General features: G+C 37.1%; 1 protein-coding gene across 1 annotated transcript; it reads right to left on the bottom strand.

The window, feature by feature from the left end:
* Positions 1–1,494: 1,494 nt before the first annotated feature.
* Positions 1,495–2,195, bottom strand: LOC138131191 (cuticle protein CP14.6-like). The gene is made up of 2 exons (XM_069048058.1): positions 2,039–2,195; positions 1,495–1,986 (listed from the first exon to the last, which is right to left on the bottom strand). Exons 1-2 carry the CDS (start codon positions 2,048–2,050, stop codon positions 1,588–1,590), a joined length of 411 nt encoding a protein of 136 aa, XP_068904159.1. The 5' UTR covers positions 2,051–2,195; the 3' UTR covers positions 1,495–1,587.
* Between the last annotated feature and the right edge of the window lie 12,289 nt (positions 2,196–14,484).

The following is a 14,484-nucleotide window of genomic DNA, read 5'->3' as shown; positions in this document are numbered from 1 at the left end:
CGTCCATGAAAGTATTATGTCTAATAAAAAGAATGAACCCACAAAAAAAATGAATGTAAAAGAAAGTGAAAACATGTTGAGTCATTTACACACTTTATTATAAAACCAAACAATATTGGTCATTTTGATGATAATAATGTTTTGACAATGCGTTTATTTTATAAAATCAATTAACAATAAATGTTAAAATGACATTTCTAGATTTAAACATCAGCTTTGCCATAGGAATACATGTTTCAAAAGTGTCACCGAACTATTAAAAATGGTCACGACCTTTTACAGTCATTATAGTTATATTGTTTTCTTATTTCGACCATAAAGAGGCCGGAATAATACTTAAAACAAAAATTACGTCTTTAACAGCCTCATTACCAAATTAAATGTTATTGAGGCATCTTAATGGTGCGCAACCAACATTACTACCGTGGCTAGAACAGACAAGATGAGCCAGGCGAACTGTTCCCATATTTTCCTTTCTCATATTTTTCTTTTTTGTAGCAGTTTAATTACATCTAAACAAAGCATTTTCACAAAATCCACATATATTTTGACAGGCGTCTAATTAGAACATAATTATTTGTTGTAAAAGAACCATTTCTTTTTAAAAGGAAAATTACCAACTTAATTGTTAATTGTTAATTGTTAAATTCAGTAGGAGACTAGGAGAACGTTAAATTATAAAGGACACGTTATAAAAATATTTAACTATGTGTTGATACTTCAGATGAATATTTATTAAAATGATTGCGACGTAATACCTTAATCCTATAATTAATTTCAGGATTAGTGATTGAATTAACATGTAAATGAATAGTTGTTGAACCAACATGTTGAGAATTTTATTGAGAAAGCACAGCACCTCTTATTCATGTAATAAGTTAATATAATGTTATTACTATTATTACGAACAATATTGCTTTGCATCGTAGTCAATGGCCGTTATACGAAACATATACTCATCTCTGCGGAGCAATCTTATTTATAAAATAACGAGCAACAGATGTTTAAACGTCTTGCTTGTAATTTAATACACATATTTTTCCGTTGTTATAATGGTGCATCAGATATGTTCATATTAAAACTATTGTGACTGCAGTTGTTTAGATTGTCTTGTTTACTTTAACGGGAATATAAACTTTTATTAGACTATAAAGGCCAAACAATCCGGGAGAGATTTTAAGGTATGGATTATACAGCATTTAATGGAGTAACAAACTGGGTTATGGCACGACTATTACTATTCGTAGATAGTTCCCTTTATACTTTTGAATTACTTTTATTTATATTCTTTAGGATTTAGCACCTGGGGGAATCTTAAAACCCACCTGACATTTAGAGAAATTTTTGAAATACAATTAACAAAAGTTTTTAAACTCGTTATTAGCTTATATTCTCTTGTATGATTGTTACCGCTTTTCAGATCTCTTCATATCTCAAACAATTACTTGAAACTGCTAGGACAGGGTTGTTGGTACAGGCTCATTTAAATGCAAATTATAAAATAAAACCTCTTTATTTCATAAATTGTCTCAAAGACATATGTACAATAGATCAGTGTAAAAAGTGGGCAGTCTCTTTCAATTGCTTTTATAGCTTCCTGCGAGGTTCTTCGGGTTCTGGATGAGCAGCGTTATACTCCAGCGACCTCTGAATGGCCTCTGGAATGGGTGGCGGTGTCGGACCTACAGGAAGGTGAGCACCTTGCGGCTGGAATCCATTTTCATTCGCAATATACTGTATGGTATAGACCACCCCATCGTCGCCAGTATACGTGAAGCTGCCCGACACCTCGTTGGCTTCAGTTTCAGGATTGCCGGCGTTCTTCAGAGCGCCTTGTTCCGACGCCGAAATCCCGTTGCCCGTCTCGTACGAAGAACGGTAACTCCCGTCGAAGTTCACTTCTTGCTCTTGCTTCACGATCGGGATCGGCTCGTTCGTCGACAGAGAAGCCGCAAAAGCTGATGCCAAAACGGCGCAAACTACAATCTGAAACAGAAGGTTTTGGATGTCGCCTAGTGGGTGCTGCTTCGGTACTTACGAGTAATTTCATGGCTGCGTTATCAGGAGGACTGTGATGAGCACACTCCTCTCTCGGTTTATTTATACTAATCACAGACTCCTCAAACTACTATGTTGTAACAGAAATTATATTGTGTGTACAAAATGTTACTCTCATCTTCTTGTCAAGGTTGGGTCTTCTTCAAATTTCAAGGCTAAGTGAATCTGATTAACTGCACCTGAAAAAAATTCAAGAAATGTTGCATCATCGCTGGTACATGTGACAAACATGAATTCTCGCTGAGAAACACTTAACTGGACGTGTGCCGAAGGTATGCAGCGGCGGCAAAAAATTTAACATTCTTGGGAGCACAAGGATGCTATTTGCGAATTCGTGACATTTAACGGTGCTTCCTATTTGCTCCACGTTTTCGAATTTTGCGATTCTGGTGGGTCTTAAGCAAAAAAGTGTCAAATTGATTTATTTTATTTGCGACAAGATCAAAATCAGACTTCAGCGACGACACCGTTTGACATTCTTCGTCGAGACATCCTTCAGGCGAGATTTAAACGTCCGTCCTTTAATTTAGTCACCAGAAGCTACAACTTTGTTCTGGTAGATTGTTATAGGCTTAGTAGATGACTCGATTAACATAATATTAGGTCATAAAATATTAATGACACGATGAGCCCATAGAGTTGAATAATTTGTATTAATAACACCGAAAGTAAAAGTGTAAATACTTCTGAAGGTAGTTAACTGGTATATCGAGTCGGAAAAAAATCGCCAGTGAAGTTTATTCATTTTTTTGTTTTGTTTATTGACATTAAACAAATTACTGTTCTTGTGATGTGTCGTGACAGCTGAAAAGAAAAAGATTCGTTTAACTGTGAAGTATTACTTTATCGCAGCGATCCCGGCGATATTTTATAAAAGTGTCTAAAATCAGTTGTATCACATTTCTGGACATTTTCTCATAAATTATTGGAAACCTTGCTACCTATAAATCTTACTGGTTAACGAAGAGGCGAGCTTTGTTGAGTCGATATCTTCATCAATAAATAATAATAATTTATGTGAGAGTTTTTTCCTAAATAATTTATAAAGTCCAAAGATCGTAAGTAAAGCCGAGTTACTACGAACTGCAATAAATCTTACAACTCACAGCTGCAGCCGTTGTTGTCTCTTGAGATTATTCTCAAACCTTTTGTCTTTTTAATTTAAAAGTCTCCAGAGGTACTGTCGCTTAAATTGTGCTTTAACGGCTGGATTCTGGAGTGAGTCTACCTGAAAAAAAAAAGAAAATGCAAGGTAGCCGGAACGAATTTCAATTAGGAAAAAAATGTACAGGCAAAGGGGGCAATTTCAGTAAAAACTATCAGGTGTTTATCCTCAATGTTGGCGTTGAAGAGTCAGTCTGTGCAGTAAAAACAGAAAGAACGCAATAAGTGAGGTTAGGTTTAAACAGCTCGTAAAAACTATAAATCATCATTGAGCGTTGTCTTTGAATTTTTGGGGGAATAAAGCAACACAAAAGGTCTCGAACAGAAAATTATTTGAAATCTGTTGTGACAGACAGATGGTTGTGTTCTTCTGGCGGTTATCAATCATTCAAATGATCCTTTCTCTGGTCGAACAATTTGGAAAATTGTTTCCTGCACTTCACAGACAAACAGGAAATGGTGAAATTTACACAGCCGTTGAGATTAGACACTTATCAATAAAAGCTCGCTAAATGAAACCGGTAAGGGGTTAAACCCTTAGAATTTAAATGTCGTATGGGGGTAATTGAGTCTATTGTTAGAGACCACAATAGGGGTCACACATTGCCTTTGGAGCGATGACAGATTTATTAAGCTCATATTAAATATATTATTTAATGAAATACGACTCCCAACTGGAAGACAATGTATTAAATCTGTGTCTTTGGAGCTCTTTCAGTGTGTTAGCTTTGGGCGAAACACGCCGCCGTTCGATGTCGCTCTTTAACAAACCAGTTAGAACCTTGTCATCGTGATTTATGTAGAATTTATCGTTTAATTATTGAAAATGCGTTTTTAATAACAAATTATCACGGGCCCGGCCTATAAAAGTGAAACATCCCGTCCTTGGGACCGAATCGTTCGGTGATTGATGATGTTTGCGGCGAGACCGTTAAAAGACAATAAATTCTCGTAAGACACAATTCGAAAAATGTAAATGAGCCCAATAAAAAGTCGCTTCGTGTCTGAAAGCCACTATAATTATCACTTTGTATACCTCCACCCCCGGGGGGCCGCTTCGGGGGTCTGCTCCAACATGGCCGAAAATTGATACTAAAAATTTGACGAGATAAAATCGTGAACCCCACTGATTTGCCGCGATTTATGGTGATTTTATTTTGAGGGGGTTGTGTCGGGTTGGCTTCAGAGCGACTTGTACGCTCGACACGTTCTTGTATACGATACCACATGAAAATTTAGTCGTTACGTTTGTGGTTTTATCATATTTATAAGGAAAATAACGGCGGAGATGGGATGGGCTCTTCAAAGATTCTACACGAATCTTGGCGTGAAATATTGAAACATTCCGATGCTAATCCCGAATCCGTGTAAATCAAGTCTTGTTTACACGACGGAAAAATTTTCAACCAACGACTGAGTTTCAGAATTTCATCGATTTACACTGCGTTATTCGAGGTTTATTGGGCAGGTTTGTGATTTATCACTGTACTAACATTAAAATGAAAATAGTGTTCTTGAGGAGTAAGTTGTTCTATACCTTGCTGAAAAATCTGGAAAGGTTAAGAGTCGAGTTGAAGAATAATTCAACAAGTGTTGGTCTCACGTCAGTACCATGAGGAATGGTTCAAATAACAGTTGCTACCGTTGCTAATATTGGTTGTCTATCATGGTTGTTCATTTAAATTGAAGAGTCGATTGTGATCACGGATCAGCTGTTTAAATCTAACCTCACTTTTTGCGTTGATTGTGTTTCTGTTCTGCAAGCTGTCGCAAAATTAAAATGAATATGTTGCAAGAAATTACATTTCAAGGTATTTCTCAACAGCTTGCCGAATAAGTATTTTTCAATTTGAAAGCACCCACCCTTTCCAAACAAGAAGCCGACTCCCATGAATAGGGCGAATCTCGAGAGAAATCTCCTTGTTTAATTTGTATCATGTATACTGCAGAAGTCTCTTAGGTATAATGCGGATGGATGGACGAAGAAATTTCCATCGCAGGGAAAAAACGAGGGAGCCGAAACCAAATCAAAAGCTCCAAGAAGACATAAATCATCTCGTTCGGTATATCTTATTTCAATTCCACATCCGCGATAAGGCATCCCCTAATGAAATTTTCCCTAACCTCATCGCGGAAAGTGCAGGATAATGCATGCAAAGTGTAACTCCAGATAACGCAATTACGGAAAACTAGCAAGATGGAGCCCCAAATTGCACGTCTAATTTACGCCACTCCGGATTATTAAAAAATGAGCTTTGGCACGAAATTAAAACCGAAACGAGTCTCAGGAATGTCTACGACGGGGACGTATAATTTTCCAGTTAGAAAAATTCGACTCGCTCCTTGAATATTCCGGAGCGTCCTTAACGGAAATCTGATTTAATTTGGATTTAATTGAGATTTATTGGATCGAGAGCGGGCTCGTCGGAATACTTTTTATCATCGCGTCGAGCCTGTTGTAATAAATATTTCGCTGGCAAAGGTGTCGGCCTCGATGAGTATTGAGAATGATCCAGTGAAACGTTTAATCGGGCTTCATCATGACACAGATGCAGTATCAGACCACCTAGGGATTGATGAACGAGACTCAAGTCAGGAATTCTGTAATGTAATAGCGCCATGATAATGCTTTATTCCCCACAAGACCGTCCAACTCGACCAGATGTCTTCATTAACCTGGGAGAATTATGTGAAATTTTGAAATGACCGTCTTTTCCACTCTAGATAAATATTTACGTTCTGTCAGGATCGAGGGGCGAAGACGCTATTTGTACTGTTATTATTGTCCAAGATTTTTCTCAACGTTGTAGTTTACTATTTGTTTTTGTTTTTAATGACGCATCTCGAGATATTGGAGGCTTTCAATTATTTTTATCTTGTCAGTTATCTTCAAGCGCATGTTTATTTTACATTTTGTTCGTTTTCTTCAGGACCCATCTCCAACAGACCCATTCATCGATACTGCTTTGTCATTGTCACTGATTGCGGAGGAGGTGCAAATTATATCACAGATATTCCACTAGACCGCTCTAATCTTAGAAAGGACCATTTGTCAGGATCATGCCGGACGCAGTGGCGGATTCCGGGACTTCTCACCAGGATTATTCAAAAATTCCGGTTCCAGTCTTCGGCCCGAGATAAATTATTTCAACAGAGCGGTTGTTACCCGACCGGAATAGTCTTACAAAGCCGGAAATAAAACACGTGACGCCACTGGATCTAAATAAAAACAGAATAAAGGGGACGCTTGAGGAATTTTAATCGGCGGACGAGTTTGGTGGATTCACCCTCCTCGGACAAATTGCTGTCTTTGTGTGCGGTGTAAACTGGCCTTCGATGGTGATCAGAAGCTATTATCTGGTTTCAGGTTACAAAGGCCCGTTTGATTGACCGGAAAAGTGCTCACCCCTGCCGCTCCGGTATAACTAGATGATGACTAGAAATACCGACAAAGCCTGTTTATGCATCCATCAGACCAAATACAGAGCACGATTTGAGCCCATTTCATACTGTCAGTTCCGTATATTAGCATCACACTTTGTGTTCGCCTAATCCCAGGGTTGAACAAAGATTGACGGCAGATAATCCCACAAGCACCAATGAATGACTCGCGAAGTCATAAAAGCTCAAAGCTCTTTATAATCCGGCAATTACAGTCGATTCCTTAGTAATTTTCTCACAGCTAGCTGAAAAGTACATGTTTTCATTTAGTAGTTGTAAAAAAGATATCAATCAATCAATCATCAATCAAGCGTTAAAAATGTGTTTGGTAAATACGAGTATTTCCTTATCTAGTGTTCTTGTGATTCGACGAGTTCGCAGGACGAGTTGAATGTGCTGCTCCGGTTTCACATCCAGTACGCATTGGATTTTCTCATGGGCTATGAGTCATATCTGAGCAAACGACGAATATCAGTCTCAAGTAGGCGCTACACATTTCCATGTAAAGTAGTCGACGTTTTCAGTTACAGATTTTTCACTGTTTCATCGCTCCGCGTTCGTGCAGATATTTCCAAGGTCACAGCTCATGAGAGAATCCAACACCTCTAATAGTGACTATACTATTTACACTATTGCGATATGCCGACAAATTTTTTTGTCCGTCTGCCTCATCGAGTTGAGCAAAAAGACAAACATGTCTAAATATGTAATCTAGACGGGGATGACTAAGAATTGTAAATCTTGCACAGGTCATGACCGTACAGACTCTCGAATTGAGGTCGTCTGGTAACGAATAGATCTTTTATTGCAAAATTAACACAGTCAAAACTAATAATAATGAAATAAAGAAAGTTGAAATTACATCGAGTAGTGTGAGGTCACTGTTTTTTTTGCGTTAAAACAAATGATCATTTCTTGTCCAGAATTTGATTCGGTCCGAGCAATAAAATTTAAGGAACAAATAAAAAGTAAAAATTTAGATGATGCTTTGACGACAGATTTTTATATTTTTAGTATTTAGGGAGATAAGAAAAGTGTATTTCATTACGTGCTAAGTGTATTGTCGTATTCTATCTTCCACTCTTACCGGGATAACAGATAATAAAAGAAATACACTGAACTATAGTGGAATTATATTACTTTATTGCACGGCATAAAAGCGAATTATTACGCAGTAGTGCAGTAAAAAGTCTTCCATTTTCGTTTGTTATCTTCTCCGTTTTCTTTAAATGCTTTTGGTATATTATTTTATAATTGTATTAGATTTTTGTGGTTGTTCAGCAGAACAAAGAGAACTCGTTCCTAGACGAATGTCAGACATCTTGAAGAGTGTAAACATGTGCGTTCATTTGTTTCAAGATCGAAGGTAGTTCAGACACATTTGACAAGAACAAACAAAGTGGTAATCATGTAACTTAAGACACATCAAACAAGCTGGCGGAAAGTTTCGTACTTGAGAAAAAAGAACACCAACTTTACACATTACAGTCGATGAGACAACACGTCAATAAAGCTCACTTCCAGTAGATATCCAAAGATAAGTTTACTCAAGTGGAAAGTATTGATGTCGATTTAAACTTGATGCATCTCCCTAAGTACTTGATAATTCTTAAAAAAATCACTTAGTCCATTCACTTTGATTTCCAAACACCTGCTCATTAGGTACATTTCAAAAAGTTATTTCTTTGATGTATGGACTGAGATTGGAAAGTATTGTTTAAAAGTTCACAGAAAAACCCAAAATCCCTATATAATGAAAGCAGAAAGTTTCAGATAAATCAATACTTCTTAACAAAGAGGGAAATGTGGAAGCGCTTTCCCATATATGTAATTTAAAAAAGATAATAAAATGTAAGATATAAGGAAATAGTTTGCAGAGACACCACATGAAAAGACGCATATTGTCGCACGCGCGAGTTTAAAGCACGACGTGCATAGCGAGGAGTACTTTAAGGTAACAAGTGCGACAAAACGTCTCATTAAACGAGTGTACCTAATACAGTATTTTTTTTACTTTGCTCTGTTATTTAAAGAATTTCATTTTACATGGGGAATTTTTTGTCTGTGATGTTTGGATTGGTACTTCTGTTCTGATTGTTATTGTTTGACAACTGACGTTTGATTTTGTTGGATATAACATGCGCGATACTGCCAATATAACAAAAATAAAAGTTTCCAGAAACAGTATCTTAAAAGAGCCTTCATTAAAACACTGCTTTTGGTGTTTTAATATATAGTCACTAAAGACGCAAGTACAAAAAGATTTTTGTCATCAATTTGGCAAACATTTTATTCGGAATATAATTTTTTTTTTGCAAAAATACATGGTTTTTGAGTCAAAATAATAGTTATTTACACAATTAGTGGGATAAAAGCAATATTACAGGACTCGAGTGTGAAGATTGCAGATGACGAGGGCGTTAGCCCGAGTTCATCTGTAATCACACGAGTTTCCTGTAATATGCTTTAGCCCACGTGTTATGTACAAAATTTTATCTAAGACCGCCCCGAATTTAAAAAAAAAAGGTAAATCGTATTTATTTCCGCCAGTTTCATTACAACACTCAGTGGAATAATGACTTACTTATCCCACTGAGTGGGGTAATGAAGCTCACTTATCCCACTGAGTGGAGTAATGAAATGCGTCCGGTAATCAAGTTCTTTATTCCACTCAAATGAGTGGGGTAAGTGTCATTTATCCCACGGGATTAGATAATAGTATATTGTTATATAAGTGAGGAAAGGGATGCATTGCTAAACGAGAATGACAATTGGATCACGAGCGATAGCGAGTTGATCTAATCATTCAAGTTTAGCAATGGACCTTTCCTCACGTATATAACATACTATTTTTTCCAACGTCAAGAGCTTTCGGTTTATCTTGCATAGGTATTATCAATTTATTATTTTATACAAATCAACATAGAAGTAAAATTTGAAAATCACGTTTCCATGCTCACAGTAAACAATAAAATTTAATTAATGAATGTCAAGTCGTGTTTTTACCAAAACTTGAAAATTACTCAGAATTTACTAAACAAATAGTGATGGAAGTAGAAGATAGTGTTGTAAATTTACCCAATACAGAAATTAAAGAAGCAGCGAAGTAGGTATCTTTGGAATTATTACCTATAAAATCTCGAGCACGCTACGGAAAGGAATACAATGCGTTACTGAGATGGAGACAAGTAGTAAGAAGCGCTAGTTTGGCGTCAACGTCAAGCTCTGTACCGACACGTTATTTAGAAAAAAAAATCAGGAACATTTGGAGTTTTAATTCGTGTAAAAAATTGTACATTTAATTTCTATAATACTGATAAAAAAGTTAAGTATCTTTGTAAGTGCTAATTGTTAATAAAGAATTCTGACAAATGTATATATATGTATATTTGAACGTTATTTTAAAGAAAGTATGTACATACCTAAATGGGGATCAATTTTTTTTTTACTTTCCCCACTAGTGAGGGAAGTGATTTACTTTCCTCACATGTGATGCAAACGCCTACTTTCATCTCTAAATTGAGTGATGGAAATGTCATTTTCAGACTTGACGTTGGAAAAATATGTTTATTGCCATCTTTATGTCTGTAATATTACGACAACAATTACATATTTAGTAAAGAGAATACAGCAAACGACAACTTTCTAACATGACTAATCTCCTAGAAAAAAAATTAATTAATACGAGCTTGAAAGGCCAAAATTCTTTGATATAAAAACGTTGTTTTTTGTTTCTGATACTGGCATTTGCTTAAGTTTATAACAGAGTTTTCGGGATCACACTGTATCTAAAATAAATAAAAATATAAAAATTCATTACCGTCTAAAAATAATACACAAGGCAATAAACTAGCAGCAATAAAGTTCCGTTAACTCAAAGATCAAAGATTCAAATTAGTCATAAATGTCAAATAGATACAATCGATAGTTCTGAATTGAGCAATAAAATTAAAAGAATTCTAAATAAAAAATCGCGTAATACAAGAGAAGATTTACAAATGAAGATTTAATTGCTTTAAAAATTGTAATGTTGCAGCGTTTAGAATGTTAGGCAACTAGCCTTACAGCCAGTGAATAATTAGTTGTCGACGTTAGACATCTTTACTGTAAAAGCCATCGAGAGCCAATAATTTGTGGGGTAAATCGAGCATATCGGAAAGATTTTAGTTCGCCGCTGATGGAAAATTTGTCCGAACAAAGAGGACGAAGAGCACCTTATGAAAACTATAAAGACCTCTAGAACATCAATAAAAATTTTATTGCTCATCACGGTGCTGCGCCGGTAAAAGCATTTCCACACGTTTGCGACCAAAATGACGAGGCCATTTGGCTCCTCACCGTCCTCCATTGGCCAAAATATCGCTTTTTATGTCTCTGTCAATACGCATTGTCCGACATAAACCCAACAATTTATTGTTGTTTACGAGGTGAGGTCATAACACGTAAAATGTACAGTACGCGGCGTTAAACAAAATAAATTGTTTAAGCTTTCACTTAGGCACGGCGGTGCGATTTATTAAGTTGCGAGGGAGCCACCGGCAGATGTCTCCAAGAGGCTCGGCCGCGGCACACACCCAAATTTCTTATTGGATTCGCTTTTTCTGTTTTACTTGAGAAGACAGATGCGATTAGATAAGTCGAAAGTGGCTTTCAGGAACTGAAAATCCGTCCGACTTTATCGTATTTGCCTATACTAAATAAGGTCGTGATATATGGCCCCCTTCTTAATCAAACTTCTGATCGATCCAACCAGAACACTCTTCACTTACGAAACGTGAATTTATGTACAAATATTCGTTTTATCTAGGAATCTCGAGTCGCAGCTGCGAGCTGAGCACACAACAATAAATACTTCTTGAACAGTTAGATATCGCACGAGAGCCGAACCAACACTTCTTCGGACTTATTTTGCGAGCTCAAAACATTAGCGCTAATGTGCAAAGTTGCGTAATTAGTAAACCCAGATCTAGGATTATTACTTAAGTTAAATGACCCGTTCGAGATCAAACGGTCAACACCCATTCTGGAAGCTGTGGATAATCCTGCTGGCAAATTTAATTTTAGCCCTGATCGTCGATACCATTGGAGTTATTGGCGACGACTTGCGTCAATAAAAGTGAACGAGGGCGCTTTAAGTCTTAAGTGCGGCCAATAATAAATCTATCAAGTGGCAGGAATTAGCCGTCAGCAGGAGCACGCCGGCAGGAACGGATAGCGCGAACGGTGCTTATTAACTCTTCGAGAGGTCACTGCCATCGATACTTCAAAGCTCCAACAGCTTTGCGAAATGTATTATGTGTTTTGGAGCGGCGACTTCCTGTTGGAGGTTTCGAATAATCATTAGTCAGAGAAAGAAGCGCCGAGGACGACGGCAAACATCAGGGATTCGAGCTTTTAAACCATTATTCTTCTCTGCAAACACCGAGCTCAAACAAAATTAATCTCAGATTGCTCGGCAAAAGGCAAATGGGGCGGCGGCCGCTCCTTCGGCCTGTTCTACAACCTCCACCAATAATATTTTTATTTTACGTCTCACTTGAGCTTTCGGGGAGCACTTAAATAATTTATTTGCCGCCAGTGCTGAGCCAGCATTTGGCCCATCCGTCTTAATTATTGATCGGAATGTCTTTGATACGGCAAAGCTTCACTCGTTTATCATTTTGTTTTCAGAGTTTTATGCAAACCGAGGTGTCACCGAGGTGCTCATCCCACCGAGGTGCTCATCCCGCCGCGGTTTCGAGTATTACCTCGACTTCAGCTCTGTAAAAGAAACGATGCGATTTATTTACGATGATGTCTTCATGATAAGCGTGCTTTACATATTGGCCGTCAACTGCACAGCACCGCGTAAAAACGAGTCGGCTATCGCACTATCGCCATCTAAATTAACAAAGAGCGCTGCTGCATGTGTTTACCACTTCAAAGAACCACGTTCCAGATTAAGCCCGAAGATACGCTTTTATTGGTTTTGATACGACGAAAACGCGGTTATTATGGAAATGTGCAATCGTCTTCCACCTTTTCGGTGATCTTCTTCATGAAAATATTACGCGCTCGTAGTTTTATACCTGGAAGCTGGCGCAATATTTTTTACTCCTTTTGATAAGTTGTTGAATGACGCTCACGATTTCGTGGGTTGGAGGCTAAGAGCTGAGGGGCATTCGCCTCTTTATCAAGCCTGGCCACGTTTCAAATTTGGATTTTTCTTGCCAACACGACGAGTCTCTAGTGCCTTTCATCTACTTTCCAATTGCATTAAGTGTAACAAAGTTGCATTAATTGGTTGCATCTTGCAAAGTGAACGTCATCAATCATTACATTCATCACAGCTGGATCAGATACGAGATTGCGACCTTTATAGAATTACTACGGATATTATAGGCGTACGAAGTTTGCAACATACTACTACAAGCATTGTAGTGATACAAAATTAGATTTTATGGCGTAGTAAAACGTAACTGCTTATTCTTCGCTTCTAAATTAAATGCGATTTACAAGACAGGATCCGAGGTTGCGCCAGATAGGAATTATTGGGAAAGTAAAAATATGCTCGAGAGGTTTATTTCTTGTGACGTCTTCATCAATAGGGTCAAACAACATAAAACAATCTTTCGCCGTCATCGTAAATGCCTCAGTCTTTGTTGCAACCGGTGAAGGGTTGACTCTCCCAAGATATTAATGAGGCACAGTTTGTTAATGCCTCAGGTGAAGTGCGTTGATTCAATTACGAAGAACTTTGATCTAATAAATCACAAATGAATGATGTCTTCATTTAATTTAGCAATTACGTCAACCAACAAACGACATTCTAATTCACAATTTCAACAATTCTAGAGTTGAGAGTTGAAAGACTTGCTCTTTCAGATCATTAAAATGTATTACATATTTATAATGGTACTTCCAGAAATCTTAATCAAAAATCAATCGGCAGATCTAGCTACAGTAGTCGTCCCAAAAATTCAAAGAGATTTAAAACAAACTTGGATTCTCTCATGGGCTGTGACCTTGGAAATATGTATGTATGTGCGCGAAGGCAAAAAACCAGTGAATATGGATAAACCATGAGAAAATCCAACACCTTTCCCTACATAATTCAGGAAGACTGGATCTCTTCATTTACATTTTTTTGGAAATTTTTCAAAATTTTAAACGGTCCTTACTAAGCCATCTAGAACGATAATTTGGTACTAAGGTAGCTTCCAAGGAATACGACAATTTTTGAAATTCCGGGAGATTCCGGGCCAAGGAATATACGACAATTTTTGAAATTCCGGGAGATTCCGGGGATCTCTTCTTGAGAAACTTGACTTCTTGAGTATTCCATTCCATACGATGGAAATAAAGTAGATTTTGAACAAACAATTTATTTGTTTTATTTGCTTCAATAAGCCCGCAAAGCTGCGTTCTATTACAGCAAATAGGAAATACGTGTCCTATCTATTCCATTTGCTGGTTAAACAAAAAACTGCAGATTCCAGGATATGTGTATTGTTATACATATAAAACTACGCTTATCTAGGTATCTTAGTTCTTTTATTCTTTGCTAACATCAAATCATGTACCATCTTGGATAATTGTTAACAATTAAAAATATTACGACACTTTTGTTTGTTGTGACTTTCTCACACTTGTCGATTTTGTAATTTTCTTTCATCACCAACAACACTCACAATCAAAATAATTCATTATATTACGTGTAATGTTAGATATTTACAAGAAGCATTCTCTCTCATCAATCATCCTCATGGACTGATACTCCCGGTTGTCGAAACGCGACAACCCATTTCATTAATCATCGTCTTATCATTTTTATCTCGATGT

Source organism: Tenebrio molitor, chromosome 5 (assembly GCF_963966145.1).
Source record: "Tenebrio molitor chromosome 5, icTenMoli1.1, whole genome shotgun sequence".
NCBI classification, from domain to species: domain Eukaryota; kingdom Metazoa; phylum Arthropoda; class Insecta; order Coleoptera; family Tenebrionidae; genus Tenebrio; species Tenebrio molitor.
This window is presented reverse-complemented; position numbering and strand designations above follow the sequence as displayed.